This window comes from Aquarana catesbeiana, linkage group LG13 (genome assembly GCF_042186555.1).
Source record: "Aquarana catesbeiana isolate 2022-GZ linkage group LG13, ASM4218655v1, whole genome shotgun sequence".
NCBI lineage: Eukaryota > Metazoa > Chordata > Amphibia > Anura > Ranidae > Aquarana > Aquarana catesbeiana.
In genome coordinates this window covers 194,190,588-194,211,948 of record NC_133336.1, presented here as the reverse complement: position 1 = coordinate 194,211,948, position 21,361 = coordinate 194,190,588, and the positions used below count along the sequence as shown (strand labels likewise).

The 21,361-nt window shown below is 46.6% G+C and overlaps 1 protein-coding gene across 1 annotated transcript in view; it reads left to right on the top strand.

The window, feature by feature from the left end:
* The window catches only part of LOC141116645 (uncharacterized), a 133,892-nt gene that overhangs the window by 111,971 nt on the left and 560 nt on the right, over positions 1 to 21,361 (top strand). Inside the window, exon 12 of the mRNA XM_073609037.1 lies at positions 19,714 to 19,992. Coding sequence (XP_073465138.1) covers positions 19,714 to 19,992 — 279 coding nt within the window. The remainder of the gene's footprint in view (positions 1 to 19,713; positions 19,993 to 21,361) is intronic.

Sequence of the window (21,361 nt, the reverse complement as noted above, 5' to 3'; positions counted from 1 at the left end):
GGTATGACAAACATAGTGTTTCTAAACATTTCCTGCTGTGTCACAACAAAGACCCCACACAATTAAAATTTTGGGGAATTGAACCATATGTCAGACACTGGCGGGGGGGACATAAGGTTAGGACCCTCAGCCAGCTCGAATCTAAGTGGATTTTCACCCTAGATACTTTTGCACCCAGAGGTTTGAACATCGAATTTGATTTGAACTGCTTTTTAAACGATTTTTAATAGGAGTGTACATTACCAGCTCTCTTTTTTCTCTCACCAGTATTTTAGGAATATGCTTTGGCCCTCCCTCGCTCTCTTCTTATGCCCTTGGATATTGTTATTATTAGTACATGTTGTGATTTATCATTAAAGATTTATTCGCTACCCCCCCGCCCCCCCCCTCCTTCCATTACCTCTTTACGTCTCCCCCCTCCTTTTCCCCCTCCCTTCCTCCTCTCCCCCTTTCCCCTCTCCCCCCACCACCTCTTCCCTCCCCCCCCCCCGGTTTACCTTCCCTCCCTTTCCTTATGATTGCACTGTAGTTGAGATTGTAGGTATTGCATGTGATATTTATACGAGTATACATGATATGAAATAGCCCATTCCATCATCCCATACCTATGCGTCCGTCTCTGGCCAATTAGCCCCTCTGTATATCATTAAGCCATATTTATGAGCAACGCAATATATCGTTACATAAACATACAGCCAATTCGGTATCTATTTGCCTTGGTATGAGTATAAAGTCTTCTCTAACCTATAAAATGGCCACGCCCATCAGACACCTAGTTATTAGCTTTGTTATGATCAGGTAGTCGTTTCTAACCTACAAAATGGCCGCGCCCATGTGAGACCTAGTGGCTACGAGAAAATGGCCGCCCATTAATCACTATGGGAGAGACTATTTAAGACCACAATAAGCCTATTTTGCTCATCCCCTGAAGAAGTCACGTGATCGGTGATGACACGCGTAGGGACAGAATAGGCTGTTTCACATTGCTAGACACAGAACGAGTTCGCTGCTCGTAGGAGAGAGGTTTGCTCTGCATTGTTTTTATGTGAGTACATCTACTTAAAGATTTTTAATAAAGCATTACCTGGTTGGTTGGGGGCGTGGCCTGGAGAGTGATGGGATAGGACGGGTTTGATGAGAGCTCCGCTGCCCATACAATCCTGCTACAATCCGGCGATCCTAACCTCTCTACAGTATTCAACAGGCCCGCTTTGTTCCCGACCTGGCCATCGGACTAATCCGGCCGTTTGGAGCGCCATCCGCGGCCGCGATCGCCGGATCTCCCCGCCCGGGGACGGCCTGTAGGACAGACCGCGGCTTCGGCCTAGTCTATGGAGCGGCGGCCATCTTGCTTCACCTGGCGGCGGCTCCATCACAATTCCTGGCTATATCCTGCTCCCCAAAGACCCCTGAGTAGCTGCCCTGGCCACCGGACCACCTAAGGACATTACCACAACAACTTTGTGCCCTATAGAGGCTGGCTGGAGGGTCTGAGGCCCGACCTGCTGCCTGGAGCGGCGGCCATCTTGGTACACCCAGCGGCAGCTCCTGCACATTTCCCTGCCACAGCTTGCTCCCCGGAGACCCCGGGCTACCTGTCCTGGACACCGGATTGCCTGTGGGCACTGCCAGGGATTTTCTACGCCCTTTGGCGGCTGGCTGGAGGGTCTGGGGCCCCGACCTGATCTCTAGAGCAGCGGCCATCTTGCTGCACCCAGGATCACCTCTGACCCTGCAACTCACTTGTGGAAGATTCTTAAAGCAGCATCAGCAGCGGGTCTTTAAGCCGACGGACTTCTTCACATGCACCGCTGATCATCCCGGCCAGCCAGAGGAAGGGGTAAGAAGTTGAAATTTCACCCCGAACCGGTGGAGGCGGTGGCGACCTGTGTGGGCCGCGTGGGGCCCGGGAGGCGAGCCAGTGGCAGCATGGCGTCCCAGCCAGAGCAGTCCCCCTCTACACAGCCAGGCCTGGCTGATGTCTTGGCTGCTATAGGAAATTGCCAAGCCTCCCTTACTACCCTCACCTCCAAGGTAGATGCCGTGCAATTAGATGTCGGTCTAATAAGGCTGGACATGGATAAAATAAGGGGCAGACTTTCTGATGCCGAACAGCGTCTGGGGCAGGTGGAGGACACTGTGGAGTCTCATGGAACAGACTTAAGGGCCCTGCAAACCAAAATTAGAGCACTGGAATATAAATCAGAGGATGCGGAAAACCGTAATAGGAGGAACAACCTCCGTATTGTAGGTCTGGCGGAAGGAGCTGAGGGGAAATGCCCGACGGAGTTTATTGAAGGCCTACTACGTTCCCTCCTACCAGGGGCTCAATTTTCACCTTTCTATGCGGTGGAGCGGGCCCACCGGATTCCTCCCAAGCCGGGCCCCCCTGGAGCACCGCCACGCACATTTATCCTAAAGTTTCTGAACTTCCGTGACAGGGATGAAGTGCTCCGGGCTGCTAGAGTGCAGGGAGAAATACGCCATCAAAATAACAAGCTGCTTATCTTCCCTGACTACTCTGTAGAAACTCAAAAGCTCAGACGCTCCTTTGACCAGGTGAAGGCAGCCATGCGTCTTAAGGGCATTCGATACAGTGTTCTGTTTCCAGCACGATTGAGGGTTCAAGATGGGGAAACTACCAGATTTTTTACCTCCCCCAGGGATGCTAACGCATGGCTGGAATCATTGCCCCCCGACCGTTAAACGCTGCAAAATGTTCTACCGTTCTTCTGCTCTAAATATTGGTCACTGATTGTTCAAACCTTGACAGGGGACTTAATCTTGCACCCGTTGTGCCTTTTGTACTCCCTGTCAGTATACAATATAAGTGTTGTGCCCCTGGCTGTGCCAGGAGATATCTACTCTCAAGCTTGCCACTGTTTGAATCTACTGTGGGATAACCTCTTTTGCCCCTGACAAGATGTTCCTGAGATGTTGGGATCTTTTAGAGATGAAGATTACCTATGTTTACTGACTTACTGCAGCAATGACCTGTTTGGCTCTTTTGGAAGCTCAGATTTCAGTAATTCCTGAAGGAGGGTCACTGGCGGACTCTAGTGACCATTACACATAGTGCAGGTTCACTTTTTTCACTTGCACGTGATATATACCTTTCATTATGACTACCTAATGCTGGAATTCCAATCTGGGAGACAATCAATTGATAACTGCATTAGAAGGAGAAAGCGTTTTGCCAGATTGTCTGCCTAGAGTATGGCATACCCTGTATTTCTGAGCTGCAGGATGACCCTCCTCATCTATCCTTAACAGAGAACATATTTTATTTTATTTTTATTTTTTCTATTCTTCATGTGCTGCTAGTTTAACCCACATATCTACTCACCCACGTTGGTCCGAAATGAGACGGCCCGAAATAACCCTGTTGGTTGGAACGCTAGTTCTCTCCTAATTTTTACTGGCGGCGGAGTTCTCGTTACCTTACGTGGACAGTCCTCTCCACTAAGGGTCTATACCCACTGGTTCACGCTCCCTGAACTTGGGGTTTTATTTTTCTTTTTAGATGTTTGGGGAACAAGGCATTCCTAGGTTGGGGTGGGGGATGCGGGGTGGGGGGCGGGGTTCAATGCTGGGTTTGTTTTTGTTAACACTATTTTGTTGTTTCGGGTGCTTTAGATATGACGTATGTTTGAACAGAACCATTTACACAGTGCTATGTAGAACAATACATGTGTGGCTGGACTGGGATGCTACCTGTCTGGTATGTTACATAACTGCATATCCATTATACATCATACTCCATGGCTGAGATAAAGGTAATTTCATGGAACGTTCGGGGGCTTAATACTGCTGTTAAGCGTTCCCTGGTGTTTCGTTTCCTTCGCTCCCACAATCCACAAATCTGTATTCTTCAGGAGACGCATCTGCCGCAAAAAAAAACGGTTTGCCTTAGGAAAGCCTGGGTGGGCCTTAATTATCATTCCACCTTTTCCACCTATGCCCGAGGGGTTAGCATCCTGGTTCACAAGACACTACCGTTTAGGCTGATTGAGGTTAAAACAGATAAAGAAGGGAGATTTGTTGTTATACATGCTAATATATTTGATAAGAATGTGGTACTAGTTGGGCTTTATGTTCCTCCGCCAGCATCTGGCAGGGTCCTTCACGAGATCATGCAAATAGCTGTGCAATTTGATACCGCATTGGTATACCTCGTGGGGGACTTTAACATGGTTCCACTGGTGGAACTTGATCGGCTGCAATCCTCGGCTCGGGATACTCCGGACCTCAGGCAGTGGGCTGAAACTTTTGCCCTCACTGACGTCTGGAGGCACTTGTACCCGACATTGAAAGTTTTCACTTGCCACTCAGCCTCACACAAAACGCTATCTAGAATTGATCTTGTATATGCTTCAGGCCCTGCATTGCAGTATGTGCATGACCTAACTGTGCTTCCCAGGGGAATTTCAGATCACGCACCATTGTGCTTGACACTTACGCTGTCTGTTCCACCAGGGACTCGCCTGTGGCGTTTATCCAGATTTTGGGCTAATGATGAGAGACTGTTGGAACCCCTAATGGCCTCTATCTGCAATTTCTGGACGGACAATGCTGAATCAGCTGCCCCTCCTGTTATATGGGACTCATTTAAAGCTTGGATACGAGGGGAGTATGGGCATAGTATCACTCGGCTCAGACGTGAATCTACTCGCTCCCTGAGTGAGCTGGAGGCGCTGGCGGGCAGGTTGGAGGCTGAATACGTTTCTGCTCCTGGGGAGGACCGGTATAGGGCGTGGAAAAAGGCACTGCGTGACCTATCCACCACTAGAATGGCCCAGACAGACAAGGCCTTGTTATACTCCGCTCAACGCGTGTTCGAGCATGGTGGTAAAAATGGGAAGCTTCTTGCGTGGCTGGCTAAGGGAAACATACCTTCAACCCCCATAGGTTCCATTAGAGACAATACTGACCAGATCCTTACTGCCCCTGCTAATATTAACGACCGTTTCCGAGAATACTTTCAGGAGGTTTACTCCTCTAGAGATGTTGCATCGGATTCATCCATGTCCTCCTTTTTTGACTCCCTGTCTATCCCTGTGTTGTCTGGGGAAGCAAGGGAGGGGCTGGAGGCTGACATCACACTTGAAGAGATACAGGTTGCCATAGGACATCTCAAGGGAGGGAAGGCCCCGGGTGCAGATGGGTTACCATCTGAATTTTACTCCAATTCTTCTGAACTACTGGCCCCTAAGTTGACTTCACTGCTTTCTAAATTTGCAAATCTGCCAGCCCTACCTGACTCAATGAATGAGGCGGTTATTGTACTGGTTCCTAAACCAGGAAAGGACCCTCTTGACTGCGCATCGTATAGGCCCATCTCATTGCTTAATGTTGATGCCAAGATTTTTGCTAAGGTCTTGGCCACCCGACTGTCCCATGTAATAGAAGACCTAGTGGGTATAGACCAGACGGGATTTATGCCAGGCAAGGGCACAGATATTAATATTAGGCGCCTATTCCTTAACTTAGCAACATCGCATGACAACACAGGGTCCAGGGTTGTTGCCTCTTTGGATGCCGAAAAGGCTTTCGACTCTGTTGAGTGGAAATTCTTATGGGAAACCTTGCGTAGATTTGGATTCGGCCCTAAATTTATTCACGGCGTACGTTTGTTGTACCGATCCCCCCGGGCACGGGTTCGCACCAACAATTGGGTCTCAGACTCCTTTGCTCTGTTTCGTGGTACGAGGCAGGGATGCCCGCTCTCCCCCAGCCTGTTCGCCCTGGCGCTGGAGCCTCTGGCAATTGCCATTAGGAGTGCACCGGACGTTCTGGGCCTGCGGGTGGGTATGATGGAAGAGCGCCTCTCCCTCTATGCCGACGACGCATTATTGTACCTTAATGATGCTGGACCCTCTCTTCAAGCTGCCCTGCGTATTTTTGACAGATTCAGTGGACTCTCGGGAGTTAAGATAAATTGGACCAAATCAGTCCTATTTTTTATAGATGATGAGGTTGACTCTGGACCCCTCTCCTCCCCACTACAAAGGGTTAGGGAATTTAAATATCTCGGAGTTGTGATCACTAGGAATCTCTCCGATTTTATCGTAAAAAACCTGACCCCTGTCCTGAACACCTTACGTTCGAAATGTGCTGCCTGGGAGAATCTTCCTCTGAATCTTCTGGGTCGCATTAGTCTCCTTAAGATGATGATCCTGCCCAAATTCAACTATCTGTTTAGGAACTGCCCGGTCTGGGTCCCCGCCTCGTTTTTTAGGGAAATTGACCGTATAGTGGGCTCCTTTATTTGGTCGGGGAGAAACCCTAGGTTGGCACGTACTACGCTATGTTTGCCTGCAGACTTGGGTGGACTTGCCCTCCCAAATTTCCAGTTATATTTTTGGGCGGCCATGTTGGTGACGGTACACTGGTGGTTCCAGGGCTCTAGATCCAATGTGGCAACCTGTCTCGAGGCGAATATTCTGGGTTCCCTGACGGACCTTCGGAGTTTTCCCTATAGAGGACCCAAGGCATATTGTGAGGTCCCTGGACCTACTAGAGCAACTTGGAGAGTATGGGAGGCGGCTAGGCGCAGATACTTGAGACCTGGCCAATTGTCTCCAGCTCATCCCCTATGGGGGAACCCATGACTTAAACACTTCCGTATGATACCGGACCCACAGGTGTGGGCCAGATATGGTGTAACCTTGTTGGAACACGTAATGTCTGGGGGTCAACTGCTCTCCTTGCATGAGCTTGCGGCTAAATTTGGACTGCCCCATTGGATGGGGTTCCGGTACCTACAGCTGAGACATGCGGCCAGGGCTCAATTCCCGCAAACTCCCCTGTTACAGACGGACCCCATCGAAGATCTTCTATCTCCTGGAGACTTGTCTAAACCCCTATCCTCTCTATATAATGCGTTGCTGGGAAGAGATTCCCCTAAGATTAATGAATTATGGGAAAGATGGCGGGCTGATATCCCGTCGCTGGATAGGGAGGGATGGGAGGACTGTCTAGAGTATGGCCCGAAATTAGTGATAGCATCCAAGGACAAACTGATTCAAGTTAAATTTATACACAGGGTCTACTATACCCCGCAGAGACTCCATTGCATATTTCCTGAGAGAGACCCTGTGTGTCCTAAATGCAAAGTCCATATAGGCACATTTATACATATGTTCTGGGAGTGCCCAGTTGTTGCACTGTTTTGGACTAAGATCATAGGTGAAATCAACTCCAGATTGCAGACCTCTATTCCGCTCTTGCTGGCCATGGCGTTGCTGGGGATACATGATGATGAGCAAAGGCCATATCATCTTAAATTACTGAATTCCTTCCTTCTTTTCTATGCCAAAAAAGAAATACTCATGAAATGGATAAATTCTTCCCCTCCATCCTTTTCAGCCTGGGAGGCACAGATTGAGGCAGTGATCCCCATGTATAAAATGACATATATAAACCGTGGCTGTCCGTGGAAATTCGAAAAAGTTTGGTCTCCGTGGATGGCCTCGTAGAGAAACATTCAGTCCACTACGTTTATTTGCTCCAATAGGGAAGGGTTCTGGAGGGTGGAGGGTGGACGGTACTTGATGAGAATGGTACTATTAACCTTACGTATTGTTTGCGGGTTTTGCATGTTAATTTCCCTATCCTCAAAAATGTAATCTACGTATGTAATGTATTGTACTCTGTTGAATGGTATTCTGTAACTGATTATTTATTACAACAATAAAGCACCACTGTTTTTGTTAAAAAAAAAAAAAGCATTACCTGGTTAATACATACTTCACTATCAAGTACCTTTGTCCTGCATATTCCTGTACATACATACCTGAGATGTAGAGGCTGAGCTAGGATCCACGCTGGTCCAGGACCCCTGATAGGACCATAGCCACTTGGAATCAGCTGCCATTAGGATAACCCAACACCGGCAAGCGTGGATATAGGGACGCAATTGAGGCTCAGGACCTGGCATTTTAGCTACTACTCATGCAGTTGACCTAGCACTGCTAGGTAAGGGGCCACTGCTTACATTAGTGTTTTATGCACGAAGAGGACACTGAGTGAATTGCATCCCAGACACCCCACTGTTGTTTTGTTGAATACACCAGAACTTGCTTTTGCACCTTCAATGACTTTTACACTGGCACTTTAAGTTTGCTGCACTTACTGGCATGTCATTGGTCATTTGTTTCGCAGGCCAGCACAATATATTTTTCACTATTATTGGGACATTTATCTATATTATTTATTATCCATATTGCGTTGGATTGATGTGTTTTATTTGCGATATCTAGATCACCTTTAAGCACTGGCACTTTGTACGTTTTGCACCATTTATAAGGATATGTTTTTGATGGTTATTTCTGATTTATTCTATGTATTTTTATTTAGAATTATTCACATGAAGTAGTGTTTATGTCCCTTTGTGCACCAACACATGATTATCTAGATTTATATGTTTTTAGTGTCAACACTTATTTATGCAATTTAACATGCAATTTTTTTTTTGTCATTTAGCATATACCAATTGAAAAGGATTTTTTATGCACTTTTTTTCACATACACATGATGCTGATTATTAAGACTTGAATGTTTTTTAGTGTCAACACTTATTTATGCGATTTATGCGATTTATTATGCGATTTTATGTAATTTTATTAATTGACCACAGACAGAGATTTACAGCTTTCTTCTGGTTAGCGCAGCACCTCCCCCCCATACCTCAGTTTGATTTTGGGCTTATGTCTGACCCTTGCTTCGGTGCATGCAGCTGTCCAGTCGCATACGTGCATTTTTACTATTTTTTCTGAGCTCTTGTTTTCTTTTCTTTTTCCAATTGGGTAGCGCAGGAATATTCTTATTACAGTAATTAAAAACCCTCTGGTCCGGGGTGAGGGTCCTCATTGGGAATGGCCGCATAAGATGGTCCTCCAGCGCAAAAGCTTCATCCGTAACGAAGACGAATGAGAGTCCTTCCACATTGTCTTCTGGAGGTGGCAAGTCCAAGCTGCCATTCTGGAGACGCCTGTAGAACTCAGTCTGGGCGATGACTCCACCACCGGCCATTCTTTCCCATGTCCACATACAGAAATTCATAAGTAGCCGACACCACCGCCAACATCACAATACTATTGAACCCCTTATAATTATAATAGTACGACCCCGAGTTGGGTGGTGGGATGATGTGGACGTGTTTCCCATCAATTGCCCCTCCGCAGTTAGGAAAGTCCCACCGCTGGGCAAAGTGGGAGGCCACAGTCTGCCATTCCTGTGGCGTGGAAGGAAACTGGAGTAACAAAAAAAAAGCAAATTAGTCTTTTTGCACATAAACATGGAAAGCAGATTAGACACAAACATTCTTGGCCAACATCAAGATACCATTTATTTATGGGAATTTTTAAAGGCCAAAGTATAAGGTATACCTATCAGATTCCCCCTCCCCCCTCTCATGGGCCATTTCTAACATTATAGGGGGGGGGACTCTTGGACAGGTAACCCTCTCCACTTCATTGAGAGATGAATGCCTATATAATGTGTATTACTTTGAACAGACCCTCCTTAGTTACACTATTGGCAGCCCACTGGACAGGTAAGAAGTGTCATAATACAAAGATATAAATACACACTGTACACATTTGAGCACATTTGGACATTCTGCTTTTAGCTATCAAGATAATAATAGGATACCAAAACTTTAAACAGTATCATTTGAAAGTATACAGGCAGGCCCTTGCACTACATGCTTTGGGGAATTCATCCATAAATCTGACCACAAAAGAGATGGGTATAGTGTGTATGGGTTTGGCAAAGTCAGCAGATAGATGATTGAGGATAGATAGAGGATTGTTATCAGCCTACTTAGCAGTTGGGGGGAGGGAGGGTTCAAAATGATTTGGGGACACCCAAAAAAAGCCTCTGGCACTCTGCCTGAATTTGATGCACCAATCACATTTCAAAACATTTTAGGGGTGTTTGGGGTAAAGCACTACTATGGAGCTGATAAAATACATTGTTAAGTGACTACATGAGGTGAATATAGGGCAGGAGACCATGATGGGGAGGTAAGTGAAGGCAAATATGTATGAAGGACAAAAAAATAATTACATAAAAATCCAGCATGCATGAGGACAAAGGGGACATTCACAGCATATTACAATCATGGTAATTAGGGAATGAGGAAAGAAATACAAGATATTAGCAAACATTATATACAATAAAATGTGATATTAAAGGATAAAAATCTTACCTTAATATACTCCTTCTGCAGGACCTGGATGATGGCAGAACAGGTCTCTGGGATAATGATCCCCAGAGCCTGGGGGGAGATGCCTGTCGAGAACTTGAGGTCCTGCAGACTTCTCCCCGTCGCCAAGTACCACAGGGTAGCGACGAGCCTCTGCTCCGGAATGATGGCTTGCCTCATGCAGGTATCCTGCCTGCTGATATAGGGGGTCAGCAAAGCCAACAAATGGTGAAATACGGGGTCCATCATCCGGAGAAAGTTCCTGAAATCATCAGGATTATTCTCACGGATCTCACGGAGCAAAGGCATATGACAGAACTGGTCACGCTGAAGCAACCAATTCTTGGTCCATGAACTCCTCCCCACCCTGTTCATGGACTGGACTTGTGTCAAGGTAAGGACCCCAACACCAAGCCCCCGCACAGCACGAACTCTACGAGAAGTACGTATACACAACATGGCTAGAAAACGGTCAGCTGCTCAGAACGAAGTAACAGAACGCACTGAAGAACAGCAAGGCCTGTGAAGAGCGACCTGAAAAACAGTAACGAACGAACAAGAACAGAATGACAAGAGTCACGCGTCACTTGCTGCATGCACTGAAGAGCAGATACAAACCCACAAGCACAAACTGAACAGCAGAAAACGATCTGAAAACCACGAGTCTGAAAAATCGTCTCTCACCAAACTTTTACCAACACGAGATTAGCAAAAGGAGCCCAAAGGGTGCCGCGCTTGGTTCTGAACTGGCCTTTTCTAGTCTCGTCGTACGTGGTGTACGTCACCGCATTCTTGGTGATCAGGAATTACTGACAACTTTGTGCGACCGTGTGTACGCAAAACAAGTTTGAGCCAACATCCGTCGGAAAAAATCCATGGATTTTGTTGTCGGAATGTCCGATCAATGTCCGATCGTGTGTACGGGGCATAACTCTCAAATATGACAACACTTTGCACCAAAACTAATAGCTAAAATTACCTCTTAACACCTACATGCTGTGAAACTGGTCCTGCAGGTGGGTGGAGGTAGGACCAAACTGACATCTTCTTTTAGGAGAGGATTGAGGAAGTGGTACCCGCTCCCTGAAAGTAAAAAGGGATTGAACATTAGTTGAGTGTAGAGGAAGGAAGAAGATAAGCATAACTTTAACAATTTTTTTAACAATTTTTTAGTAAGGCTCGGTTCACACTAGGGATGAGCTTCGTGTTCGAGTCGAACCCATGTTCGACTCGAACATCGGCTGTTCGGTCGTTCGCAGAATTGCGAACGATATGGGCCGTTCGCGCCAAATTCGTGTGGCGCGTCACGGCCCATAATTCACTGCGGCATCGTAGTGCATTGCTGGCTGATGATTGGCCAAGCATGCACTATGACCCGCATGCTTGGCCAATCACAGCGCCGCCTGAACAGAGAGCCGTAATTGGCCAAAGCCAAGGAGGCTTTGGCCAATTATGGCTCAGGGGATTTAGTACACGCCCCACACTATATAAGGCCGCCTGCACGGCGGCCCTGTGTAGTGTGTGTTCCGGCGTTGAAAGAGATAGACAGAGAGACAGTGTCATTTGATTTGAGTTAGATAGATTAGGCAGAACAGGCAGTCAGTTAGCTGCACTTACAGTGTATTGTGTATATATATATGCATCCCAGGTGTTGCATATATGTATATATATACACTGTATTCAGTTTAGCTAGATCCGTTCCTGTTATCTTCCTACTGACAGGCAGGCTTGTCTTGTTACAGTATTTACAGCTACCTGAAGAAAATTGCTGGTGTTCTTTTGATCCTATTAGTACCAAAGTCAGGCAGCTAGACTATTTACAGTTAGTGCAGTGCGTCCTGCTCACAGTGTTCAGCTAAACCTACAATTTGGTGTAGTGAGACCTCTGCACAGTGTTCATCTAAAGCTACAAGTTAGTGCAGTGTGTCCTGCTCACAGTGTTCAGCTAAAACTATAAGTTAGTGCTGTGCGCCCTGCTCATAGTGTTCAGCTAAAACTACAAGTTAGTGTGGTGCATCCACCTCACAGTGTTCAGCTAAACCTGCAAGTTATTTTTTTGCGAGCTCTGCACAGTGTTCACCTAAAGCTACCTGTAGAAGGTTGGTGGTGTTTTCCTGATCCTATCACTACCGCAGGCAGCTAAAAAAGCTACAAGTTAGTTTTTTGCGAGCTCTGCACAGTGTTCAGCTAAAGCTACCTGTAGAAGGTTGGTGGTGTTCTCATACTACAGGCAGGCAGTTGATTTTGCTAGCTGCAGTATCAGTACACACACACACACATATATATATATATATATATATATATATATATATATATATATATATATATATCCCAGCTTAGTGCAGCTACAGGCCATTAGTATGTCTGGAAGGCCAAGAAGGAGAGTCAGACAGTCACAAGCCAATAAGAGAGGGCAAGCAGGCTCTGTGTCTAGTGCTGGTCGTGGAGACGGTGCATCCTCATCAGCACGTGGCCGTGGGACACGCTTGGCCTTTTTTTCGGCAGCTGGCCGTGTTGAGCCGCAACATGCGGAAGACTTGGTCGAGTGGATGAGCAAGCCGTCCTCATCCTCCTCATCCCTCATCCTCTCTCACCCATGCCCAGGGTACTTTGTCTGGCAATGCAGCGGCCTCTTCCCTCGGCTCAATGTCATCAGTCACTCCTTCCCTAGCCCCACCATGTCCTCCTGAGGAGTCCCTCGAACTGTTTGACCACAGTGTTGGGTACATGCTCCAGGAGGATGCCCAGCGTTTGGAAGGCTCTGATGATGATACTGAGCTCGATGAAGGCAGTAACATGAGCACGGACAGAGGGGGTGCTCAAGAAGGACAGCAATCTGGCAGTCATGCTCCCCCTGCTGCAGCATACTGCCAGGTTTGCTCCAGTGATGAGGAGGGAGGGGATGATGAGGTCACTGACTCAACGTGGGTGCCTGATAGGAGAGAGGAGGAGGAGGAGGAGGAGGAGGAGGCGGCACATCACCAACGAGGCAGGATGCCCTCCAGGGGCAGCACATTGACTGCATCACACCCCAAAGCTCCACATGTGCAGGGCGCTGCAGTCTCTGCGCGTTATTCAAAAAGTTCTTTGGTGTGGGCCTTTTTTGAGACGAGTGCATCAGATCGCACCGCTGCTATTTGCAACATATGTCTCAAGCGTATCTCGCGTGGCCAAAACATCTCCCGCTTGGGTACCACATGCTTGACCAGACATATGTTGACCTGCCATGCAGTTCGTTGGCAAGCGTATCTAAAAGACCCACACCAAAGAACAAAGAGGACCTCTCCTTGCTCCTCATCAGCTGAAATTTCCAACCCCACTAGACCTTCAGTCCTCTCTGAGACTTGCACTGAGAGGAATGAAGGTGTAGAATTAGGTGTGTCACAGCCAAGTACTTGTGGGCAATCTGCTTTTGGTACACTGACGTCAGATTGTACCAGGCAAATTTCCCTGCCCCAGCTGCTGCACCGCCGAAAGAAGTTTGCTCCCAGCCATCCACATGCCCAGCGGTTGAATGCTAGCTTGGCAAAATTGCTAGCACTTCAACTGCTGCCTTTTCAGTTGGTAGACTCTGCCCCCTTCCGTGAGTTTGTGGAATGTGCGGTTCCTCAGTGGCAGGTACCCAAACGCCACTTTTTCTCACGGAAGGCGATTCCGGCTCTCTACCGGCATGTGGAAGGCAATGTCCATGCCTCGCTGGACAGGGCGGTCAGCGGTAAGGTGCATATTATCGCTGACTCATGGTCCAGCAGGCATGGACAGGGACGTTACTTAAGTTTCACGGCGCATTGGGTGACTCTGCTGGCAGCTGGGAAGGATGCAGGACAAGGTGCAGTAGTGTTGGAGGTTGTTCCGCCACCACGCCTCCAAAATACTAATGATTGTGACACACCTCTCTCCTCCACCCCCTCCTCTTCTTCTTCCTCCATGGCCTCTTCCTGTGCTTTGTCCTCGGAACCAGCGGTGCTCCGTAGCTGTTCAAGGGGCTACGCAAGTACGCAGGCCAAAAGATGCCATGCGGTACTTGAGCTGGTGTGCTTGAGGGACAGGAGCCACACTGGGACAGAGGTTCTGTCAGCTCTGCAGGGGCAGGTTCAGAGGTGGTTGACGCCACGCCAACTTAAGGCAGGAATGGTGGTTTGCGACAATGGCACCAACCTCCTCTCTGCCCTCCGACAGGGACAAATGACCCATGTGCCCTGTTTGGCTCACGTCCTTAACTTGGTGGTGCAGCGGTTCTTGGGCAGGTACCTGAGCTTACAGGATGTCCTGAGGCAGGCCAGGAAAGTCTGTGTGCATTTCCGCCGGTCATATAATGCCAGTGCTCGGCTGACGGACCTCCAAAAGGAGTTTAACCTGCCCAAGAACCGCCTAATCTGTGACATGCCCACCAGGTGGAACTCAACGTTGGCCATGCTGCAGCGGCTGCACACGCAGCAGAGGGCCATCAATGAGTACCTGTGCGACTATGGCACCAGGACAGGGTCAGGGGAGCTTGTTTTTTTTTTCTCCACACCAGTGGGCCATGATCAGGGATGCATGCACTGTCCTGTCACCATTTGAGGAGGCCACGAGGATGGTGAGCAGTGACAGTGCATGCATCAGTGACACTGTCCCACTTGTCCACCTGTTGGAGCAAACGCTGCGTGGAATAATGGACAGGGCACTTGAGGCAGAACAGAGGCAGGAAGAGGAGGACTTCCTTAGCTCTCAAGGCCCCCTTTATCCAGACAGTGTTCCTGCGTGCCCGCCGATCACACAGGAAGAGGACGAGGAGGAGGAGGAGGAGGAGGAGGAGGAGGAAGATTGTGTCAGTATGGAGGTGGAGCCTGGCACTCAGCATCAGCAGCAGTCTTTAAGGGATCGGTCCCAAGAAACACATGGACTTGTACGTGGCTGGGAGGAGGTGGCTGCGGACCATGTCGTCCTTAGTGACCAAGAGGACTCTGGACCGAATGCCTCAGCAAACCTACGCTGCATGGCCTCCCTGATCCTGCAAAGCCTGCGTAAGGATCCTCGTATTCGTGGTATCAAGGAGAAGGACCAATACTGGCTGGCAACCCTCCTTGATCCACGTTACAAGGGTAAGATTGCGGACCTTATCTTGCCATCGCAGAGGGAGCAGAGGATGAAACATCTTCCGGAGGCCTTGCAGAAAGGTCTGTGCAATGCATTCCCAGAGACTGGGAGGTTACAAACTCCTGTTTCTGGACAACGTGTTGCTGAGGCTTCGGTCAGTCAAAGAAGGAGCGGTGGAGAAGGTGGTCGTCTGACCAATGCGTTCAGACAATTTTTTGGTCCGCAGCCCCAAGGTATGATCCGTTCCAGCAACCATCGCCAGCGTCTGTTTTACATGGTGCAGGAATACCTAGGGGCAAGATCAGACTTGGACACCTTTCCCACCGAAAATCCTCTGGGTTACTGGGTCTTGAGGATGGATCACTGGCCAGAGCTTGCACAGTATGCAATTGAGCTACTAGCCTGTCCTGCATCCAGCGTTCTTTCGGAACGCACATTCAGTGCTGCTGGAAGCGTGGTAACCGATCACAGGGTGCATCTGTCCACCGACTCGGTCGATCGACTGACCTTCATAAAAATGAATCAGTCTTGGATCACCACCAGCTACCAAGCACCTGATGCTGATATAACCGAATAATTTTTTTTGAAATCTCAGATCCCTTCAAAGACTGCCTATGCTGATGCTGAGTGACTATCCCTGAGTAATTATCCTCTTCCTCCTCAATCATCACGCTGATAGCTTGTAAGAACATTTTTGGTTCTGGGCGCCACCACCAGTGCCTAAGGCACAATTTTTCAGGCGTGTAATTACAATTTTTGATGCAATACTTTGCAGCAGGGCTCGTTCCTTGTGTTGTGGCACCAGCACCACCACCACCACCACCAAAGGCCCAATTTTTCTGCCCCTGTTCAACAGGGGCATGTAATTCCAATTCTTGATCTAATATTTCACAGCAGGGCCCATTTCTGCACCCACCAAGAGCGAGTGAGGACTTACAGTGTTGTGGCACCAGCACCACCACCACCACCACCAAAGGCCCAGTTTTTCTGCCCCTGTTCAACAGGGGCATGTAATTACAATTCTTGATCTAATATTTCACAGCAGGGCCCTGTGAGGGCTTACAGTGTTGTGGCCACAACAACACCTAAGGCCCAAATTTCTGTTGAGTATATAGGGCAGGACCCTACTTTCAAACATCTAACTTACAAACGACTCCTACTTGCAAATGGAAGGAGACAACAGGAAGTGAGATAAAATCTACCCCTAGGAAGGGAAATTCTCTCCTGTAAGAGTTAATATGGGAAAAACATTTCTCCTTTCCACTGATGCTTTCCAATCCTTGTTCCACAAAAAAACCCAAATTCTCAAAAAGCATTTGTCATTGGGACAAAAAGTTAGGTGAAATCTTCTAAAGAGGAGGAAAGACAGCAAAACAAATGTCACAGGGGTGATAACCCTTCCCTATGTTTTCCAAAAAGCTTAAAAAAGATATTTTGGCTGGAGCTAAACACGTTAAAAATATACCCGTTCAAAATGACAAACAAATTCTACTTAACAACAAACCTACAGTCCCTGTCTTGTTTGCACCGCCTGTATACTGCTGTTCAGAGTATATAGGGCCTGGTGGCCCCACACCTTTCCTTATTTTAATTTGGGTGCGGGGTTCCCCTTAATATCCATACAAGACCCAAAGGGCCTGGTAATGGACTGGGGGGGTACCCATGGTGTTTGTCTCACTGATTTTCATCCATATTGCCAGGACCCGACATTACATTAAACCCGCAAGCAGTTTTAAAGGAGATTTTTTTCTTTAAAAATGACATTTGGTGCAGGGACTGTTCTAAACACGGGAAACACGCGTCACTTTACAGGCATACTATAGACACCCCCCAGGTACGATATTTAAAGGAATATTTCACTTTTTTTTTTACTTTAAGCATCATTAAAATCACTGCTCCCGAAAAAACGTCCGTTTTTAAAAGTTTTTTTTGCATTGATACATGTCCCCTGGGGAAGGACCCGGGTCCCCAAACCCTTTTTAGGACAATACCATGCAAATTAGCCTTTAAAATGAGCACTTTTGATTTTGAACGTTCGAGTCCCATAGATGTCAAAGGGGTTCTAACGTTCGTGCGAACTTTCGGTCCGTTCGCAGGTTCTGGTGTGAACCGAACCGGGGGGTGTTCGGCTCATCCCTAGTTCACACTAGGACGACTTGTCAGGCGACCAAGTAGCGTCCCATTCTGTACAATGGAACTGTTCTAAGGGGAGCGACGCAAGTCGCTCCGACTTAGAAAAAGGCTCCTGTACTACTTTGGGGGCGACTTGGGGCGACTTGCATAGACTTCTATACAGAAGTCGTTTTGCAAGTCGCCCAGGCAGTAGTGTGCAGGTCGCCTCGGTGAGGCGACCTGCAAGTCGTGCCGCCCCTAGTGTGAACCGAGCCTTAAGGTCTGCTTTAACCTTCAGATCTTGCAAATTATAGTATATCTAAATCCAAGAACTGTATAAAATATTGCAGCTTACCAGTCCTTGTGGAGGCTGCATTCATTTTCTAATGCAGCCACCATCTTACCAGCCATCTTCTTCATTCAGGTTAAGTACATTTTCTTTATATATGAAAAAACACCTGGTGGCCCTCACAGAAATCCAGTTTCCTTCCTGGGCACTAAACAGAAATCTCAAACAATACTATCAGCTTTCATAGCCATCTTCTATGAACTATAACACACCTCCCTTCAATTTCAATGTGTTTATTAAGTTTTCCATGAACGAATAAGGCACATTTAAAATAGATAGAAAAGTACAAAAGACCATCAACCAGTCACGCTGTTAAAAAGTTAGTCAGAGCACAACAAAATACAAAAATATTAATAGTCCCAGAGTTCTGAATAGACCACCATTCTCGGGGTCCCCCCTGACTTAACTAGCTGACTCCAAAATGATGCTATATGCATAGATTATGTATCTAAAACTCAGTAGGACATCGAAAAGTTTTCCATAGAAAATGCGAAATCTCAAGCAGCCGTAAGTCAAGAAGATTCCCCAAATGAACAGGGGTCTAAGAAGCCATAGCAGTGGAAGAAAGAAAAGAAGGAATGTAGAGGTATGGGCAAGTGTCCACTCTGGGGAGATGTTTCTAGTTCAACTGGTATTGCCCATCAGGTTTCGTATCCAAGGATCCCGCGTGTTTTCAAACAATGGCAGTCCATCATTTATGCATCCATCAAGCACTGAAAGGTGTTCATTGATCATGAGCCAAGACTGCTTTGTCTTCAATAATTCCAGCTGAACCATTGGAGGCCTCCAGGATCTAGTAACACTAATACAAGCCACTATAATTATAAATGTTATCAATCGTGTTATGGGTTTTGGTGCTCCCTCCACTGGATGGCCCAAAAGTGCCTGTTGTGAGGATTTAGTGAGTCAGTAAGTGATCTAATAAAATTATATGTGCCCTTAACATGGGGGGGTGCTTTGAGTCATTAGTACAGTGACAGTGCATATTTTTAGCACTGATCCCTGTAATAATGTTACTGGTCCCCAAAAAAGTGTCAAAAGTGTAAGCTAGTATCGTGACTGTTCACTGAAATATCGCTGATCGCCGCCATTACTAGTAAAAATATAAAAATTTAATTAAAATATTCCATAGTTTGTAGACGCTTTAACTTTTGCGTAAACCAATCAATATACGCTTATTTGGGATATTTTTTACCAAAAATATGTAGCAGAATACATATTGGCCTAAAATGATGGAGAAATTTGATTTTTTTTTTGCATTTTTTTTTATTGGGTGTGTATTATAGCAGAAAGTAAAAAAAATATATATTTTTTTTCAATATTGGCAATCTTTTTTTGTTTATAGCGCAAGAAATTAAAACCGCAGAGGTGATCAAATACCCCCAAAATAAAGCTCTATTTGTGGTAATAGAAGGACATACAGTGTCGCACGGCCGCGCAATTGTCAGTTAAAAATAAACGCAGTGCCGTTTCTCAAAAAATGGCCTGGTCAGGAAGGGGGGTAAATCTTCTGGAGGTCAAGTGGTTACGGTAATTTGAAAAAATAAATTTAACAACACTTTAATGTTTAAACTCAGCTTCTAATCTCTAATAAAAATGAATCCCAAGCCTAATACAAACTTAACAAAACATCAAGTCTAAGGCTGGATACACACTATACAACTTTTGTTGTTTGATTTCCTTTAGACTTACCAAAAGCATGTAGTGTACGGGCTGCCTGATTGCATACAAATTAAAACTGTTAAGGTTTGACCTCATATTATATGGTTTTGGTAAAAAGGATAAAATCTAAAGAGAATTGTATAATGTGTATGGCCTCTAAGCCAGAACACTAATGAACCTTCGTTGCTCTGCGTGGTCTCCTCACCCTGTGTTAGTCTGATAGCATGCTTGTAGATCACCTGTTGTATTTTTTCACAGAAAAAGCATTTATATTTTTCCTCCTGGATTTCCTTCTCTGCAGAGCTGTTCATAAATCCAACAATCAAAGCAATCCGATATCCAGAGATAGAAGGAGACAATATGACCCTGATATGTGACACAAATCTCAGTCCGCTCAGACAGAGGACAGAACTGCAGTTTGCTTTCTACAGAGATGGACGGAATGTTCAGGAATTCAGTTCATCCGATCAATATGGAGTCCAGTCCATCCAACTGGAGGATTCTGGGAATTATTCCTGTAAAGTGAGATCTGCATCCAACATTTCTAAGAAGAGCGAGGATGTCTTTGTTCAGATAAGAGGTGATTGTTTTACTGTCAGTTATGAAAAAAGTTAAACTACATACAGTATCTTACATAAGTGAGTACACCCCTCACATTTTTGTAAATATTTTATTCTATCTTTTCATGTGACAACACTGAAGAAATGACACTTTGCTACAGTGTAAAGTAGTGAGTGTACAGCTTGTATAACAGTGTAAATTTGCTGTCCCCTCAAAATAACTCAATACACAGACATTAATGTCTAAACCGCTGGCAACAAAAGTGAGTACACCCCTAAATGAAAATGTCCAAATTGGGCCCAATTAGCCATTTTCCCTCCCCGGTGTCATGTGACTCGTTAGTGTTACAAGGTCTCAGGTGTGAATGGGGAGCAGGTGTGTTAAATGTGGTGTGATCACTCTCATTCTCTCATACTGGTCACTGGAAGTTCACCATGCCACCTCATGGTAAAGAACTCTCTGAGGATCTGAAAAAAAGAATTGTTGCTCTACATAAAGATGGCCTAGGCTATAAGAAGATTGCCAAGACCCTGAAACTGAGCTGCAGCACGGTGGCCAAGACCATACAGCAGTTTAACAGGACAGGTTCCACCCAGAACAGGCCTCGCCATGGTCGATCAACGAAGTTGAGTGCACATGCTCAGCGTCATATCCAGAGGTTGCCTTTGGGAAATAGATGTCTGAGTGCTGCCAGCATTGCTACAGAGGTTGAAGGGGTGGTGGGTCAGCCTGTCAGTGCTCAGACCATAAGCCGCACACTGCATCAAATTGGTCTGCATGGCTGTCGTCCCAGAAGGAAGCCTCTTCTAAAGATGATGCACAAGAAAGCCCGCAAACAGTTTGCTGAAGACAAGCAGACTGCGGCCCAGACCCTTCGGAGCCAGGGCAGTATTCCAACATAACAACCCCAAATACACCTCCAAGATGACCACTGCCTTGCTAAAGAAGCTGAGGGTAAAGGTGATGGACTGGCCAGACCTAAACCCTATTAAGTATCTGTGGGGCATCCTCAAACGGAAGGTGGAGGAGCGCAAGGTCTTTAACATCCACCAGCTCCGTGATGTTGTCATGGAGGGGTGGAAGAGGACTCCAGTGGCAACCTGTGAAGCTCTGGTGAACTTCATGCCCAAGAGGGTTAAGGCAGTGCTGGAAAATAATGGTGGACACACAAAATATTGAGACTTTGGGCCCAATTTGGACATTTTCACTTAGGAGTGTACTCACTTTTGTTGCCAGTGGTTTAGACATTAATGGCTGTGTGCTGAGTTATTTTGAGGGGACAGCAAATTTACACTGTTATACAAGCTGTACACTCACTACTTTACATTGTAGACAAGTGTCATTTCTTCAGTGTTGTCACATGAAAAGATATGATAAAATATCTACAA